This window comes from Babylonia areolata, chromosome 1 (assembly GCF_041734735.1).
Source record: "Babylonia areolata isolate BAREFJ2019XMU chromosome 1, ASM4173473v1, whole genome shotgun sequence".
NCBI lineage: Eukaryota > Metazoa > Mollusca > Gastropoda > Neogastropoda > Buccinidae > Babylonia > Babylonia areolata.
Window position 1 is genome coordinate 31,630,098 of NC_134876.1, and position 14,509 is coordinate 31,644,606.

Consider the following 14,509-nt stretch of genomic DNA (forward strand, 5'->3'; position numbering starts at 1 on the left):
AATATTCACATTTTGACACTTAAGCTATTTTAACATTGTATTGAGATGGTTTTCATTTTATTTTTTGGGTGGTGGCGGGGTGGTGTACTTTGTCTGGGGTGGGTGAGGGGGTGGTGGGTGAGTGTCGTTTGAGATGTTTAGTAGCTTGGGAACTTTAAACACAATGTTGAGTCATATATCCTTTTTTGGTGTTCAGATTCGTTTTTGATATTCCAGAAGTACATGCATGGCTTTCGTGTCTCTGGCCTGTGCAGATGTGGGATCTGAACAGTTTGGAATGTTTGCGTAACCTGGAGACGTCCGGCGGCAGCGTGTACAGCATCACCATCACGCAGCATCACATCTTGTGCGGCACTTATGAAAACTGCATTCATGTGAGTCCTGCGTCAGTTCTGTATGGTGTCTGGGGCCATTTTGTATCCTGCAGTTGAGGGGTTTGGACGACAAAATGTTGGAAGATTTTATACTGTCATGTTTCTTTCATTTTGCAAAAGGATGATCTGCTTTAAACCAGTCGTGTTCAGAGAAAATGTTTTGAAAGACTTGTATAAATGTAAATATAACAAGAAAGTTTTTGTTAGAATTTTGTTTTTGATGTCAAGTAATGGGTTGATTTGTGTGTGTGTGTGTGTGTGTGTGTGTGTGTGTGTGTGTGTGTGTGTGTGTGTGTGAGTGTGTGTGTGGGGGAAGATGGTTGCTACATGTGTGTGCATGCATGCATGGATGTGTGTGTATGTGAGCTGCTGTTTTTCTGTTGAAAATGCAGTTTAAGAGAAATTTTGCCAGTCATAACAAATCAAAAAGTTGTATTTGTTCGATCGGACATAATATATTTTGTCACAACAATGAAGCCATGCATTCCTATGACCAGAAATATTACAGTCAGAAAAATTTCAGAAACTCAAAGCCATCGGAAGTGTGATATTTCTGGAAGTTTTGCATCTGTTCTGTGTAGTTTTCAGTTGCTGGCTGAAAATAATATTGAAACAGAATTTTACTTTGTGATGGACAATATTATCTGGAGAATTGAGTTATGCTTCCTGGATTAAAAAAAAAAAACAACTCCCAAAATTTACTGTGTGAGGCAGACTGGGGAAGAGTGATAGTATTTTAACCTTTTTTAAATTAAAATTTTATTATTTTATTTTATTTTTATCAAACTGAATTTCTTCATTGTCAGATGGAATCAGATGTTTAACGCAGTGTTTTCCATAACGCACTGTATCGCATCCTTTACACACTAAAGTCTGAATAGGACCCCCATATGTCAGCACTGTACGTCCCAAGGATGTACACAATTTTCCTGATATGCTTTACCCTGATTTTCCGGTGGAAACGTAGAAGTCTTCAACTTGACAAGATACTGTCCCCCTTTGTGTGTGTGTGTGTGTGTGTGTGTGTGTGTGTGTGTGTGTGTCTGTGATTTGTTGAAGTTGTTCATTTTTTTAATATTTAACACAGGGACCTTTAAAATTCCTGGAAGGCTCCTAAAGAATTTACACAGAGGGTTCCCTGGAGCCCTTCCATTTTACATTTACGGGAAACACTGCAATCATAACTGTGTGACTGTTGTGTCTGCTGTGCCACCAGCTGTGGGAGCTGGGCACATACAAACAGCTGTCCACCTTGATGGGTCACTCTGGCACGGTGTACGCCCTGGCCGCCCTGCAGACAGCCTCTGGAACCAAAGTCTTCAGTGCCTCCTATGACCGCTCCCTGAGGGTGAGTGTTCACACACCTGTGTCTCTTGTCATGTGTATTGTGGTTGTACATTAACGTGGAAGACCGTTTTCTCTGTTGAGTAATATGGTGATTGTTCATTACATGGAAGAACCTTTTTCATGTATGTGTGGTTGTTCGTTAAAATGGAAGTCCCTTTTCTCTATAATGTATATCGTGATTGTTCTTTACATGGAAGAGTCTTTTCCCTGTCATGTATGTCATGATTTTTCGTCATGATTGTTCGCTACACGGAAGACCAATTTCTCTGTCATGTATACTGTGATTGTTACATGGAAGACCATTTTCTCTGTCATGCATATCGTGATTGTTCGTTACATTGAAGACTCTTTTCTCAGTCATGTATATCATGATTGTTCGTTACATGGAAGAGTCTTTTCTCAGTCATGTATATCATGATTGTTCGTTACATGGAAGAGTCTTTTCTCTGTCATGTATATCATGATTGTTCGTTACATGGAAGAGTCTTTTCTCTGTCATGTATATCATGATTGTTCGTTACATGGAAGAGTCTTTTCTCTGTCATGTATATCATGATTGTTCGTTACATGGAAGACTCTTTTCTCAGTCATGTATATCATGATTGTTCGTTACATGGAAGAGTCTTTTCTCTGTCATGTATATCATGATTGTTCGTTACATGGAAGACTCTTTTCTCTGTCGTGTATTTCATGATTGTTCACTAGATGGAAGACTCTTTTCTCTGTCATGTATATCGTGATTGTCACTAGATGGAAGACTCTTTTCTCTGTCATGTATATCGTGATTGTCACATGGAAGACTCCTTTCCTTTCTCTGTCATGTATATCGTGATTATCAACATGGACACAGGAATAATGCTCATATTACAGTGTGAAATCAGACAGAATTGGGTCAGAAGGTTTGAGTTCGCTTGCAGTATTTGAGAAAGAAAAAAAAAGCCATGAACAAGACCTGCAGTTTCTGGCTGAATTTTTTCTTGTTGCATTTACACCAAAATGAAAGCCACCCATTAAAACTGCAGTTTTACTGTCCTGTTGCATGAAACCAAACTGTAATCGAATATGCTTGCTTGAAAAAGAATGGTTTTTTTTTCCTGAGAGTTTTCAAGAAACAACAATCATGGTTGAATAAATGGAGGTTCTTTGGGTCAACCAGAACCGTTGCTGAGATCGTTATCCATTCACTGAAATAACCCATAGATAAAGCATTATCTTGCGTTTGTCTCTCTGTCTCTTCTGTTCCGACTAGTGCCAAGTTTTTGTGTGGTTGTTTAGGTAAAAAATTATGGATAAGTATTTTTCGAAGGCATGCCAGTCATGTCTTTTTTTTTCTTCTTCTTCTTTGATTTGTTTGTTTTTATTGGAGCTTAAAGTTTGTTTTGTTACTGTTTTTATTTAGTGTGTGTGTTTGTGTTTGTGTGTGTGTGTGTGTGTGTGTGTGTGTGTGTGTGTGTGTGTGTGTGTGTGTGTGTGTGTGAAATAGCCATATGTGCATGCTGTGAGTGAGTGAGTGAGGGAGGGAGGGGGAGAGAGAGAAAGAGAGTGTAGGAGGAAGGGTGTGTGTGTGTGTGTGTGTGTGTGTCTGTGTATGGGTATGTATGTGTGCGTGTCTATGTGCATGTGTGTGTGTGTGTGTGTGTGTGTGTGTGTGCATGGGTATGTGTGTGTGTGTGTGTGTGTGTGTTGTGTGCATGGGTATGTGTGTGTGTATGGGTGTGTATGTGAGTGTGTGTGTGTGTGAGTGTGCATGAGTATGTGTGCATGTATGGGTTGCACAGAAAGACAGCAGTGGGAGTATGCTTAACTGAGTCATGTATAGCATATGTGCTGGTGCAAACACACACACACGCATGCACACACAGTCACACACACACACACACACACACACACACACACACACACACAAACAATAGCCAGTTCGCAACCAAAGGAAAATTTCTTGGGAAGACAGTTAACAAAAGTAGGAATAAAACAGATAACAACCTGAAGGAACAATTACTTGTCACTCTACAAAGCAGGCTGTGGGCAAATCAGAATGATAGAAATCAAAGTTTATAGGATGATTCATTCTTTGGATTCCTTTTTTTAAAATTTTTTTTAACATGATGTTCCCTTATGTGAAATATTTTTCCCTCTAGATATGTATGGATATCTGTATGGGTGTCTGTATGCATGCTTGTTTATGCAGTCTCGCTTGTGCACATGTTATGTATTGTGATGCTTAAGTATATGTCTGTTTGCTTATGCATCAGTGTGCATCATCATGTGTGTGTGTGTGCATGTGTGTGTGTGTGTGTGTGTGTGTGTGTGTGTGTGTACAATGCACCTAAAAAATGAAAAGAAAACTGCCTAGTCATCAGTAAGACTAAGACTCAGAATGAATTTGGCATGAACAACCGTAAAAGAACAACAGTTTTCAAGCATGTGAAAGGAAGAGGCGGTAATTGTTAACTTATAGAAACTGAAGTCCATCAGTCTTTGTCGAGAGTTACAGAAACAGTAGGTTTTCAGTGTTTGTTGATATCTGAGGAAATATGTGCTGTCATAGCAGTTTAGGAAAAAAAGAGGTGAGAGAGAGAGAGAGAGAGAGAGAGAGAGAGAGAGAGAGAGTCAGCATTTCCACAAGCACTGGAGACAACTCTGTAAAATAGGTCTTTGATTCAGTTATGCTTATCATCGTTAAGAAGATAAATTATTGATGCTGTTGTTTTTTTTGTGCCAGATTTGGGTCTCCCACAGTCATGAATTTTTTTACACTTTTTTTGTGAAGAAAAAAAAAAACCGAAAAAAGAGAAGAAGAATGAAAAAGAAACTGTCCTTCCTTCCTTTGGGGGAGGGGAGTGTGAAGCAGGGGTTTGTGGGTTGCTGGTGGGATGGGGTGGGTGGGTGAAGGAGAGGACGGAAGGTGAGGGAGTTAGTCACACACGTGTATGGACACTAAAGGCGAGTCTGACTTAAGAAATTATAGTGAGATGGGATGAAATGAGCAAAACAAGAAGGGGATTCAAACATTTGTCTTTGCGGGAGGAAAACAAAGAAATAGAACTAGGGAAGGGCAAGAACAAATAATTGAACAAAACACAAATCAGGCTGACAGAGTCTGGAATGTAACCATCAGAGTGCTGAAGTCACAGGCTGGGGGGCAGGGGAGGTGGGGGGGTGGGGGTGGGGGGGTGGGGCAGATTTCATCTGGGTGGGATTAGCGTCGTCCAACGTTGTCCAGCCACTTGAACAGCTTGGGGTAGTAGGCAAGGTCATTCTCCGTGATGCCAGAGTGCATGGTATTGGCGTTGGCTCCTGGTGTCAAAAAACCACAGTCTGGCAGTCATGAATGGTGGGTGTTATCATAACAACACGCATGGCAATGAGCGAATGACAGATATGGACACTGATATTGCAGCTGATCTGGAAGTATTTTGAAGTTGCAGTGTTTCGGCACCAAAATTGCAAACTCTCTGAAAGCAGTAATGTATTGGCAGAAAGAGCCTGTAAACATTCTGACAGATGCCACACACACACACACACACACACACACACACACACACACACACACACACACACACACATATATGTTTACAAGTACCTGCACAGACGTATTGTTCCTTTCAGTCTCCTGCATGAATATGAGTACAAAACACATACACACAGATTCCTTACATATGTGACTTCCGTTGTTATGATATGATTGTAATATGAAAACAATATTTAGTCAAACAACATGGTGAACAGAGGGAACAGAAATAGTTTTAAAACGTGCAGGTGAAAAGATACTGGAGCAGGAGTCAGGTGGACATGGGGAGATTGAGGGGAGAGAAAGGGAGAAGAGAGAGAGAAAGCCTGAGGGGAGAGAAAGGGGGAGGGGGGAGAAAGGGAGAAGAGAGAAAGACTATGAGGGGAGAGGAAGGGAGAAGAGAGGAAAGCCTATGAGGGGAGAGAAAGGGAGGGGAGAGAAAGGCAGAAGAGAGAGAGAAAGCCTGTGAGGGGAGAGAAAGGGAGGGAGAGAAAGCAGAAGAGAGAGAGAAAGCCTATGGGAGGGAGGGGAAAGGGAGAAGAGAGAGGGAGAAAAGCCCTATGAGGGGGAGAGAAAAGGGGAAGAGAGAGGAAAGCCTATGAGGGGAGAGAAAGGGAGAAGAGAGAGAGAAAGCCTTTGAGGGAGAGAAAGGAAGGGGAGGAGAAGAGGGGAAGGAGAGAGAGAAAGCCTATGAGGGGAGAGAAAGGGGGGGGAGAGAAAGGGAGAAGAGAGAGAAAGCCTATGAGGGGAGAGAAAGGGGGAAGAGAGTGAGAAAGCCTATGAGGGGAGAGAAAGGGGGAAGAGAGAGAGAGAAAGCCTATGAGGGGAGAGAAAGGGGGAAGAGAGAGAGAAAGCCTATGAGGGGAGAGAAAGGGAGAAGAGAGAGAGAGAAAGCCTATGAGGGGAGAGAAAGGGAGAAGAGAGTGAGAAAGCCTGAGGGGAGAGAAAGGGGGAGGGGGGGGGAGAGAAGAGAGAGAGAAAGCCTACAAGAGGAGAGAAGGATAAGAGAGAGAGAAAGCCTGTGAGGGGAGAGAAAGGGAGGGGAGAGAAAGGGAGAAGAGAGCGAGAAAGCCTGAGGGGAGAGAAAGGGGGGAGGGGGGAGAGAAAGGGAGAAGAGAGAGAGAAAGCCTACGAGGGGAGAGAAGGATAAGAGAGAGAGAAAGCCTATGAGGGGAATGAAAGGGAGGGGAGAGAAAGGGAGAAGAGAGAGAGAAAGCCTGTGAGGGGAATGAAAGGGAGGGGAGAGAAAGGGAGAAGAGAGCGAGAAAGCCTGAGGGGAGAAAGGGGGGGGGGAGAAAGGTAGAAGAGAGAGAGAAAGCCTATGAGGGGAGAGAAAGGGAGGGGAGAGAAAGGGAGAAGAGACTTAGAGAGAGGGAAAGCCTATGAGGGGAGAGAAAGGGAGAAGAGAGAGAGAGAGAAAGCCTATGAGGGGAGAGAAAGGGAGAAGAGAGAGAGAGAGCCTATGAGGGGAGAGAAAGGGGGAAGAGAGAGAGAAAGCCTATGAGGGGAGAGAAAGGGAGAAGAGAGAGAGAGAAAGCCTATGAGGGGAGAGAAAGGGGGAAGAGAGAGAGAAAGCCTATGAGGGGAGAGAAAGGGAGAAGAGAGAGAGAGAAAGCCTATGAGGGGAGAGAAAGGGAGAAGAGAGTGAGAAAGCCTGAGGGGAGAGAAAGGGGGAGGGGGGGGGGGGAGAAGAGAGAGAGAAAGCCTACAAGAGGAGAGAAGGATAAGAGAGAGAGAAAGCCTGTGAGGGGAGAGAAAGGGAGGGGAGAGAAAGGGAGAAGAGAGCGAGAAGCCTGAGGGGAGAGAAAGGGGGGGAGGGGGGAGAGAAGGGAGAAGAGAGAGAGAAAGCCTACGAGGGGAGAGAAGGATAAGAGAGAGAGAAAGCCTATGAGGGGAATGAAAGGGAGGGGAGAGAAAGGGAGAAGAGAGAGAGAAAAGCCTGTGAGGGGAATGAAAGGGAGGGGAGAGAAAGGGAGAAGAGAGCGAGAAAGCCTGAGGGGAGAAAGGGGGGGGGGGGAGAAAGGGAGAAGAGAGAGAGAAAGCCTATGAGGGGAGAGAAAGGGAGGGGAGAGAAAGGGAGAAGAGACTTAGAGAGAGAGAAAGCCTATGAGGGGAGAGAAAGGGAGAAGAGAGAGAGAGAAAGCCTATGAGGGGAGAGAAAGGGAGAAGAGAGAGAGAGAGCCTATGAGGGGAGAGAAAGGGGGAAGAGAGAGAGAAAGCCTATGAGGGGAGAGAAAGGGAGAAGAGAGTGAGAAAGCCTATGAGGGGAGAGAAAGGGAGAAGAGAGAGAGAAAGCCTATGAGGGGAGAGAAAGGGGGGGGGGGGAGAGAAGAGAGAGAGAAAGCCTACAAGAGGAGAGAAGGATAAGAGAGAGAGAAAGCCTGTGAGGGGAGAGAAAGGGAGGGGAGAGAAAGGGAGAAGAGAGAGAGAAAGCCTACGAGGGGAGAGAAGGATAAGAGAGAGAGAAAGCCTGAGGGGAGAGAAAGGGAGGGGATTGAAAGGAAGAAGAGACTTAGAGAGAGAGAAAGCCTATGAGGGGAGAGAAAGGGAGAAGAGAGAGAGAGAGAAAGCCTATGAGGGGAGAGAAAGGGAGAAGAGAGAGAGAGAGAAAGCCGATGAGGGGAGAGAAAGGGAGAAGAGAGAGAGAGAGCCTATGAGGGGAGAGAAAGGGAGAAGAGAGAGTGAGAGAAAGCTTTTGAGGGGAGAGAAAGGGAGAAGAGAGAGAGAGAAAGCCTATGAGGGGAGAGAAAGGGAGAAGAGAGAGAAAGCCTGTGAGGGGAGAGAAAGGGAGAAGAGAGAGTAAGAGAAAGCCTATGAGGGGAGAGAAAGGGAGAAGAGAGAGAGAAAGCCTATGAGGGGAGAGAAAGGGAGAAGAGAGAGGTAGCCTGTGAGTGGAGAGAAAGGGAGAAGAGAGAGTGAGAGAAAGCCTATGAGGGGAGAGAAAGGGAGAAGAGAGAGAGAAAGCCTATGAGGGGAGAGAAAGGGAGAAGAGAGAGAGAAAGCCTATGAGGGGAGAGAAAGGGAGAAGAGAGAGAGGTAGCCTGTGAGTGGAGAGAAAGGGAGAAGAGAGAGTGAGAGAAAGCCTATGAGGGGAGAGAAAGGGAGAAGAGAGAGAGAGAAAGCCTGTGAGTGGAGAGAAAGGGAGAAGAGAGAGTGAGAGAAAGCCTATGAGGGGAGAGAAAGGGAGAAGAGAGAGAGAGAGAAAGCCTATGAGGGGAGAGAAAGGGAGAAGAGAGAGAGAAAGCCTCTGAGTGGAGAGAAAGAGAGAAGAGAGAGAGAGAAAGCCTATGAGGGGAGAGAAAGAGAGAAGAGAGAGAGAGAAAGCCTATAAGGGGAGAGAAAGAGAGAAGAGAGAGAAAAAGCCTATGAGGGGAGAGAAAGGGAGAAGAGAGAGAGAGAGAAAGCCTATGAGGGGAGAGAAAGAGAGAAGAGAGAGAAAGCCTGTGAGGGGAGAGAAAGGGAGAAGAGAGAGAGAGAGAAAGCCTATGAGGGGAGAGAAAGGGAGAAGAGAGAGAAAGCCTATGAGGGGAGAGAAAGAGAGAAGAGAGAGAGAGAAAGCCTCTGAGTGGAGAGAAAGGGAGAAGAGAGAGAGAAAGCCTATGAGGGGAGAGAAAGGGAGAAGAGAGAGAGAGAGAAAGCCTATGAGGGGAGAGAAAGGGAGAAGAGAAAGCGTACTCACCAATCCAACCTCTGGTGCTGATTGGACTCTGCTGACGAATCAAGCGAGCTTTGAAGATTTCATTTGGTGCATTGTATCTGTACCCTGCACACCAGAATAGACCATTTTTTCCATTTGAACAGAATTCAGCTGGACAGTACCCAAGTACACTTACCTTTTTAAAGATTTAAACAGAATAGTGTGTAGGAAAGATCCATCTGCTGAAAGTGAAACAAAAGCTATTTGCCACTGCGTCAGTTAACTCTACATCCGCATCACAATATTTCTTCTTTTTTTTTCTTCTTTTCTTTCTTGTTCTTTCTTAGTCTGTTGTCAGTGTAGAATGTATATTCATTTTTCTGTATCATCCATGTAGACTCTGTACTTGAGTGTGTCTTTGTATGTGTGTGTGTGTGTGTGTGTGTGTGTGTGTGTGTGTGTGTGTGTGTGTGCATGTATCAGAGAGAGAGAGAGAGAGAGAGAGAGAGAGAGAGAGAGAGAGAGAGAATGCTTCAAAGAAACGAAATCACCATAGCCACAAAACAGTCCCAGGGGGTGTGAGAAAATCAGCATAAAATAATCCTCCCTACCTGACCAGCCAGATTCTCAGGGACGAATTCCATTTGAAAGGGAGATAGGACTGGTTACTGTGGTATTATGCAGCAGATGAGCAATTCTTGTTGGCATTATCATGAGGACATGTTGCAATGGACAGACTGGGCAGCACATTGGGAAGGACGCATCTGCTTAAAGTGAAATGAAAGATGCATCTGCTTAAAGTAGAGAAGAAAAAAAATCACCAGAAAAAGAAAAACAAAGATCCAGCTCAATTTGACTCATTTTTGGGGGCTACAGACTGGAAATATTTCTGACATTTTTGCATTGTTGGTATTTCATGAGGAAGGGTTATGTTTATTTCAGGTAAAGAGAAACATACAAAAACCTTTATTTTGATTCACAACCATGCTTGCAGACAGAAAACATTTGTGACATTTTAATAGTACATTGGTATTTCATGATCAGTTTTGAATATAAAGTGTTTATTTATTTTTCTCCGCTATCTGTGGATACTCTGTGTGTGTGAGTGAGTGAGTGTGTGTGTGTGTGTGTGTGTGTGTGTGTGTGTGTGTGTGTGTGTGTGTGTGTGAGAGAGAGAGAGAGAGAGAGAGAGAGAGAGAGAGAGAGAGAGTCAGACAGACAGAGAGTACCTACATTTCAAAGAAACCAAATCACCACAGCCAAAACACGCGAATCTGTCTGTAATCATCCCACCAACCCGACCAGCAAGGGCCCGTGCTAGACAGCTCCCCAGGGGCAAGACACATGTGGAAGAGGGGTGTGACTGCTTATTGTGGTATTGTGCTGCAAATGAACTGTCCGTGCTGGCACCCTGAAGACATGTTGTTTTTGGACAGACACGATGCCTCACAGGAAAGACTTGTTTTCGAAAAGTAAACTAGTAAAACTGCATATCAACCTTGAGTGTTTTTGATATTCATGGTTGTTGTTTTTTTTTGTTTTTGTTTTCATGGTTGGCATTTCTTTGTTAGTTTCCAGTGTGGAGGGCATATTTTTTCTATTCAATTACTGGAAAGTCTGTGTTCAGCTCTGGATGCATGAGTGCACTCACATGTTTGTGCATTTGCGAGAGCTCATGTGTGTGTGCATGTGCATGTGTGTGTGAAAAAGAATATGTGTGTGGAACAGGAAAAAATTCACAACCACCAAATCATCCTTATTTGGGTGAGAGAATCCACTTGTGATCATCCAAGGAATTTGGTCTTCAGCCTCTCCCCATCATCCTTCCTTCCCCACCCCTGTAGTTTATACCCCAAGGGTGATACGCACGTGAATGGGAGATGGGATTGGTTACTGTGGTATTGGGTAGAAAATGAGCTGCCCATGCCTATTATCGTGAAGACATGCCGTAATGGGAATGCCTTGATTGAAAGATAGGGGCCTGTGTTCAGGAACACAGAGAGAAAACGTCAGATTTAATGACAGACTTCTTGGGCCCTTTATAACTCAGAGAGCCCAAGACAAAGTGTGAGAGCAGGGGAGTTCCTTGAGGCAATGTATCTAGGTGGTGTTTTTTGTTTGTGTGTGTTTTTTTTGTTTTTTGTTTTGTTTTTGTTTGTTTGTTTGTTTGTGTGTGTGTGTGTGTGTGTGTGTGTGTGTGTGTGTGTGTGTGTGTTTGCCCCTGTCCTGACCCACATTGCTGTCTCACATGCCTTACCCTCTATGCTGCTCTTCCCGAATGTCCATACACAGCCATTTCCAGGCTCGTTAAAAAAAAAAAAAAATGTTGTCAAAGTCCCACCTAGCAAGACATCACACCCACTAATCTTCTTTTCCTTCTTCTTCTGTGTTCGTGGGCTGCAACTCCCACGTTCACGAGTGGGCTTTCACGTGTATGACGGGAATGTTCTTGTTTCCATAACCCATGAAACTTTATGGCAGCCGAGAAGAGCTGGAGAATACAATGTCATTCATCGCTGGAACTGGGTTGATAGCTGTAAACGCCAAGAAGAAGAAGAAGAATCAAGGTAACCATCGAACCAGCTACCAACCAAAAACCCACCAGCCAATCAGGTCTTTCATCGAGCCACATAACCAGTCTAACCAAGTCCTCCAACACGAAATTCCTGTCTACCTGGCCTCTGTTTCCAACAACAAACCCGCACGCATGGCCAGTTACCTGACGAGTCCACCAACCAACCGACCAAGCCAACTAATGAACGGACTCAATAGCATTTTGAGCCTTTGTTGATCAAATTGTTACAAGTCCTCAGTGCTATCCTGTGTTCCTGGTGGGCGAACGAAAACAAGGATCAGGATAAAGAGCGATGATCGGAAAGGAGAGAGAAAGAAGAAGTTAGACAGGGGATGAGAAGTGATTGGAGACACTGATGATAAGGAATGCTTTCGCATTAAGACCCCCCCAAAAAAAAAAAAAAAAAAAATTGAGAGAGGTAGAGCACAATGAGAGAAATTCAGAGTTAATTCTCCGATTTCTTTCTCTTTTTTTTTTTCTTTTTGATGACTCAGCGCCAGAAAGCCATGAGATGAATAACTGCTTTCCAACACAGATCGTGAATAACAGACTGGGCGTGAACCCATTTGTACATCTGCATCTCTCTCTCTCTCTCTCTCTCTCTCTCTCTCTCTCTCTCTCTCTCTCTCTCTCTCTCTCTCTCTCTCTCTCTCTCTCTCTCTCTCTCTCTCTCTCTCTCACCATCTTTGTTGTTGTTGTTTGTTTCTTTGTCATGAGTATGTATGCTTGCATACAGATAACTAGTATCTTGAGTTTCCAAAGGGTGAACGAGCGTGTGTGGGTTAGTGACCACACATTTGTGAGTGTGCGCGCATGCACGTTTGTGTGTGTTGGGGGGGGGGGGGTGAGGGGGGTAGGAGGGTGTGTGTGTGTGTGTGGGGTGATGTGTGTGTGTGTGTGTGGGGGGGGGGGGTGGCTGAGGGGGGGGGGGTGATGTGTGTGCATGAGTGTGCCCACACCCTAAGGTACCTTCCTCACACTCAAGCACGCATGTATGCACACACACACGCGTGCGCATATGCACGCACACACACACACATACAAACACACACACACACACACACACACACACACACACACACAGAGTGTGAAACAAGTACAAAAACATTGTGGTACGTTTTCCATGTGGTGGGTCACATTTTCATGTGGCAAAAAGAAGAGGGGTGAGAGAGCAGAGGAGGAGGGTGGCGTTAACTGGACAGTGGTGCGGGGTAGGATGTGGTAGGGGTAGGGGTTGTGAGCGAGGTCTGAGAGCAGGACACAGCGCTCACTAAAACGGTAACACAACAGTCTGGAAACGAACTGCGATCAGAGGACTCGGGCTTTATACAGATCCAGCCTCTGGAAATGTAGAAACTCCTACTGAAAAGTTTACAGTGACACATACAGACCCTTGTACACACTGATAGATACACAGAGTGTCAGTTAACCACACAGAAGCTAGGTCGACATGAATGGTGGCCACTAACATTTTTTGTGTGTAGGAAAATAGCTTTCTAGTATGACATTATTGGTATTTTAAAAAAAAGTTTGGAAAAGGCTTATTGCCAAAAAGAAAAAAAAAAGGTAATTTTTTTTTATTGATTTTATTCCTTCCGATAATCCCTCCTCTGGCATTAAGCCATTTCCCCCCTCAGACTGCTTAGGCTAAGCCTGGTATTATCGATTAAACCAGCAGTAAACCAAAGGATTCTGAGAGAGACAGAGGGAGTGGTGATAAACCCAGATTCCTGCTTCCCAAGTCTTCCTTTAGGAACAGGACTGAAGCACAGAAACGGGAAACATAGTTTTAGTTTTCCTTCAGAACTAGTTTAACTCAGTCAAAGCGATCGATTAGGGACAAATTAATTGAAGAGGTGGAAGTCCCTCATACTTTCTGTCAGACAAAGTTGGGACTGGGCTACCACAGATTTGGGCTTTTTTGTTGTTGTCAGTTTGGTGGGCAGATGTTACCCTTCACGTTTTCAGCCCTCCAGGAGTTAATTCTGGTTCTTGTCATCAAAATATACCGAGATCATCGACCAGTCCATAAAACCTGTGCGTTCTAGAATGGATTTATACCATCCTTATGTAATTACATTGTTATTTTTTCAAATATCAAAGGATGTCAAAAGTTTACTCAGGGAAACCAAGAAAATGCAGGTGGAGGGGGAAAACTTTTTGAAATGTAACATTTTAGGGACACATTTCGTCTTCTGGATGATCCAGGTTTACTCTCTGGTGATAGGTTATCTAGGATGAAGGTATTAAGAAAAAAAAAGAAGGAAAAAAAAGGGAGGATTTGGAGGAGAGCATAGGGATGGGCGGGGAGGGTGTATAAAGGTGGCAGAATGGCGGATCACCTTGGAATCATCCACACTTAGAAAAGTTTGACTCGTAAGCCTGACTCCATTACTATTGTGTCTGTTTGTCAATGTAGTGTCCTACCTTGAAAGAGTGATGCTGAAACAGGAAAACGAGATGGACAGACTGGACAGGCCCGTAATGCCAGCATCAAACACACATCAAACACCAGTGTGGAAAAGGCATGAAATGCACGTCCCGTGCAAACTGGAAGTTGTATCCCGGACTCACCTCAAGTAAAATGAAAGCAAATAAAGTCTATTCAGATAAGATGAAATTATGCTGTTTTATAACTTGTCTGAAAGCAAATATATCCCAGGTTTTGGGGGAAAAAAGCTTAGACCAGCACAAGAAACAGAAAAGGACGGCCTCGGTACTCAATGGCCAAAGATTCGATCAGCATTAGTTTGCCAGACTTTTTTTTTCTTCTCTTTATGTAATGGAAGTGAAAAAGAGCGTAATTCCAGAACAGTTTTCTGAACCGCAAGACCATCCTGCAGAGAATGACAACTTCAGTGAAGACAAACTTAAAGAAGATCCGTTGCTGCTGTTGCGTTAAGTGCATGTGCCCTAAGAGTCTGGGGGCTTCCGAGTGGGCAGCTGTGCTGAATCAGCAAGGGACGGCCATGTTCTTGACAGATTGTGGTCTGAGAAAAAAGGTTTGTCACTCATGGATTGGCACGTCTTACAACTTCTTCGAGTTCAACAGAAATTGGCGTTCA

At 44.2% G+C, this 14,509-nt stretch overlaps 1 protein-coding gene and 1 long non-coding RNA gene across 2 annotated transcripts in view; one reads left to right on the forward strand and one right to left on the reverse strand.

The window, feature by feature from the left end:
* LOC143281813 (E3 ubiquitin-protein ligase TRAF7-like) overlaps positions 1-14,509 on the forward strand; it is a 69,234-nt gene that overhangs the window by 20,565 nt on the left and 34,160 nt on the right. Inside the window, exons 18-19 of the mRNA XM_076587087.1 lie at positions 255-374; positions 1,591-1,722. Of these exons, the coding sequence (XP_076443202.1) occupies positions 255-374; positions 1,591-1,722 (252 nt within the window). The remainder of the gene's footprint in view (positions 1-254; positions 375-1,590; positions 1,723-14,509) is intronic.
* The window catches only part of LOC143291853 (uncharacterized), a 29,437-nt gene continuing 18,536 nt past the window's right edge, over positions 3,609-14,509 (reverse strand). Inside the window, exons 2-3 of the long non-coding RNA XR_013056597.1 lie at positions 8,912-8,995; positions 3,609-5,018 (exon numbers count right to left, since the gene is read on the reverse strand). This is a non-coding gene — a long non-coding RNA (uncharacterized LOC143291853). The remainder of the gene's footprint in view (positions 5,019-8,911; positions 8,996-14,509) is intronic.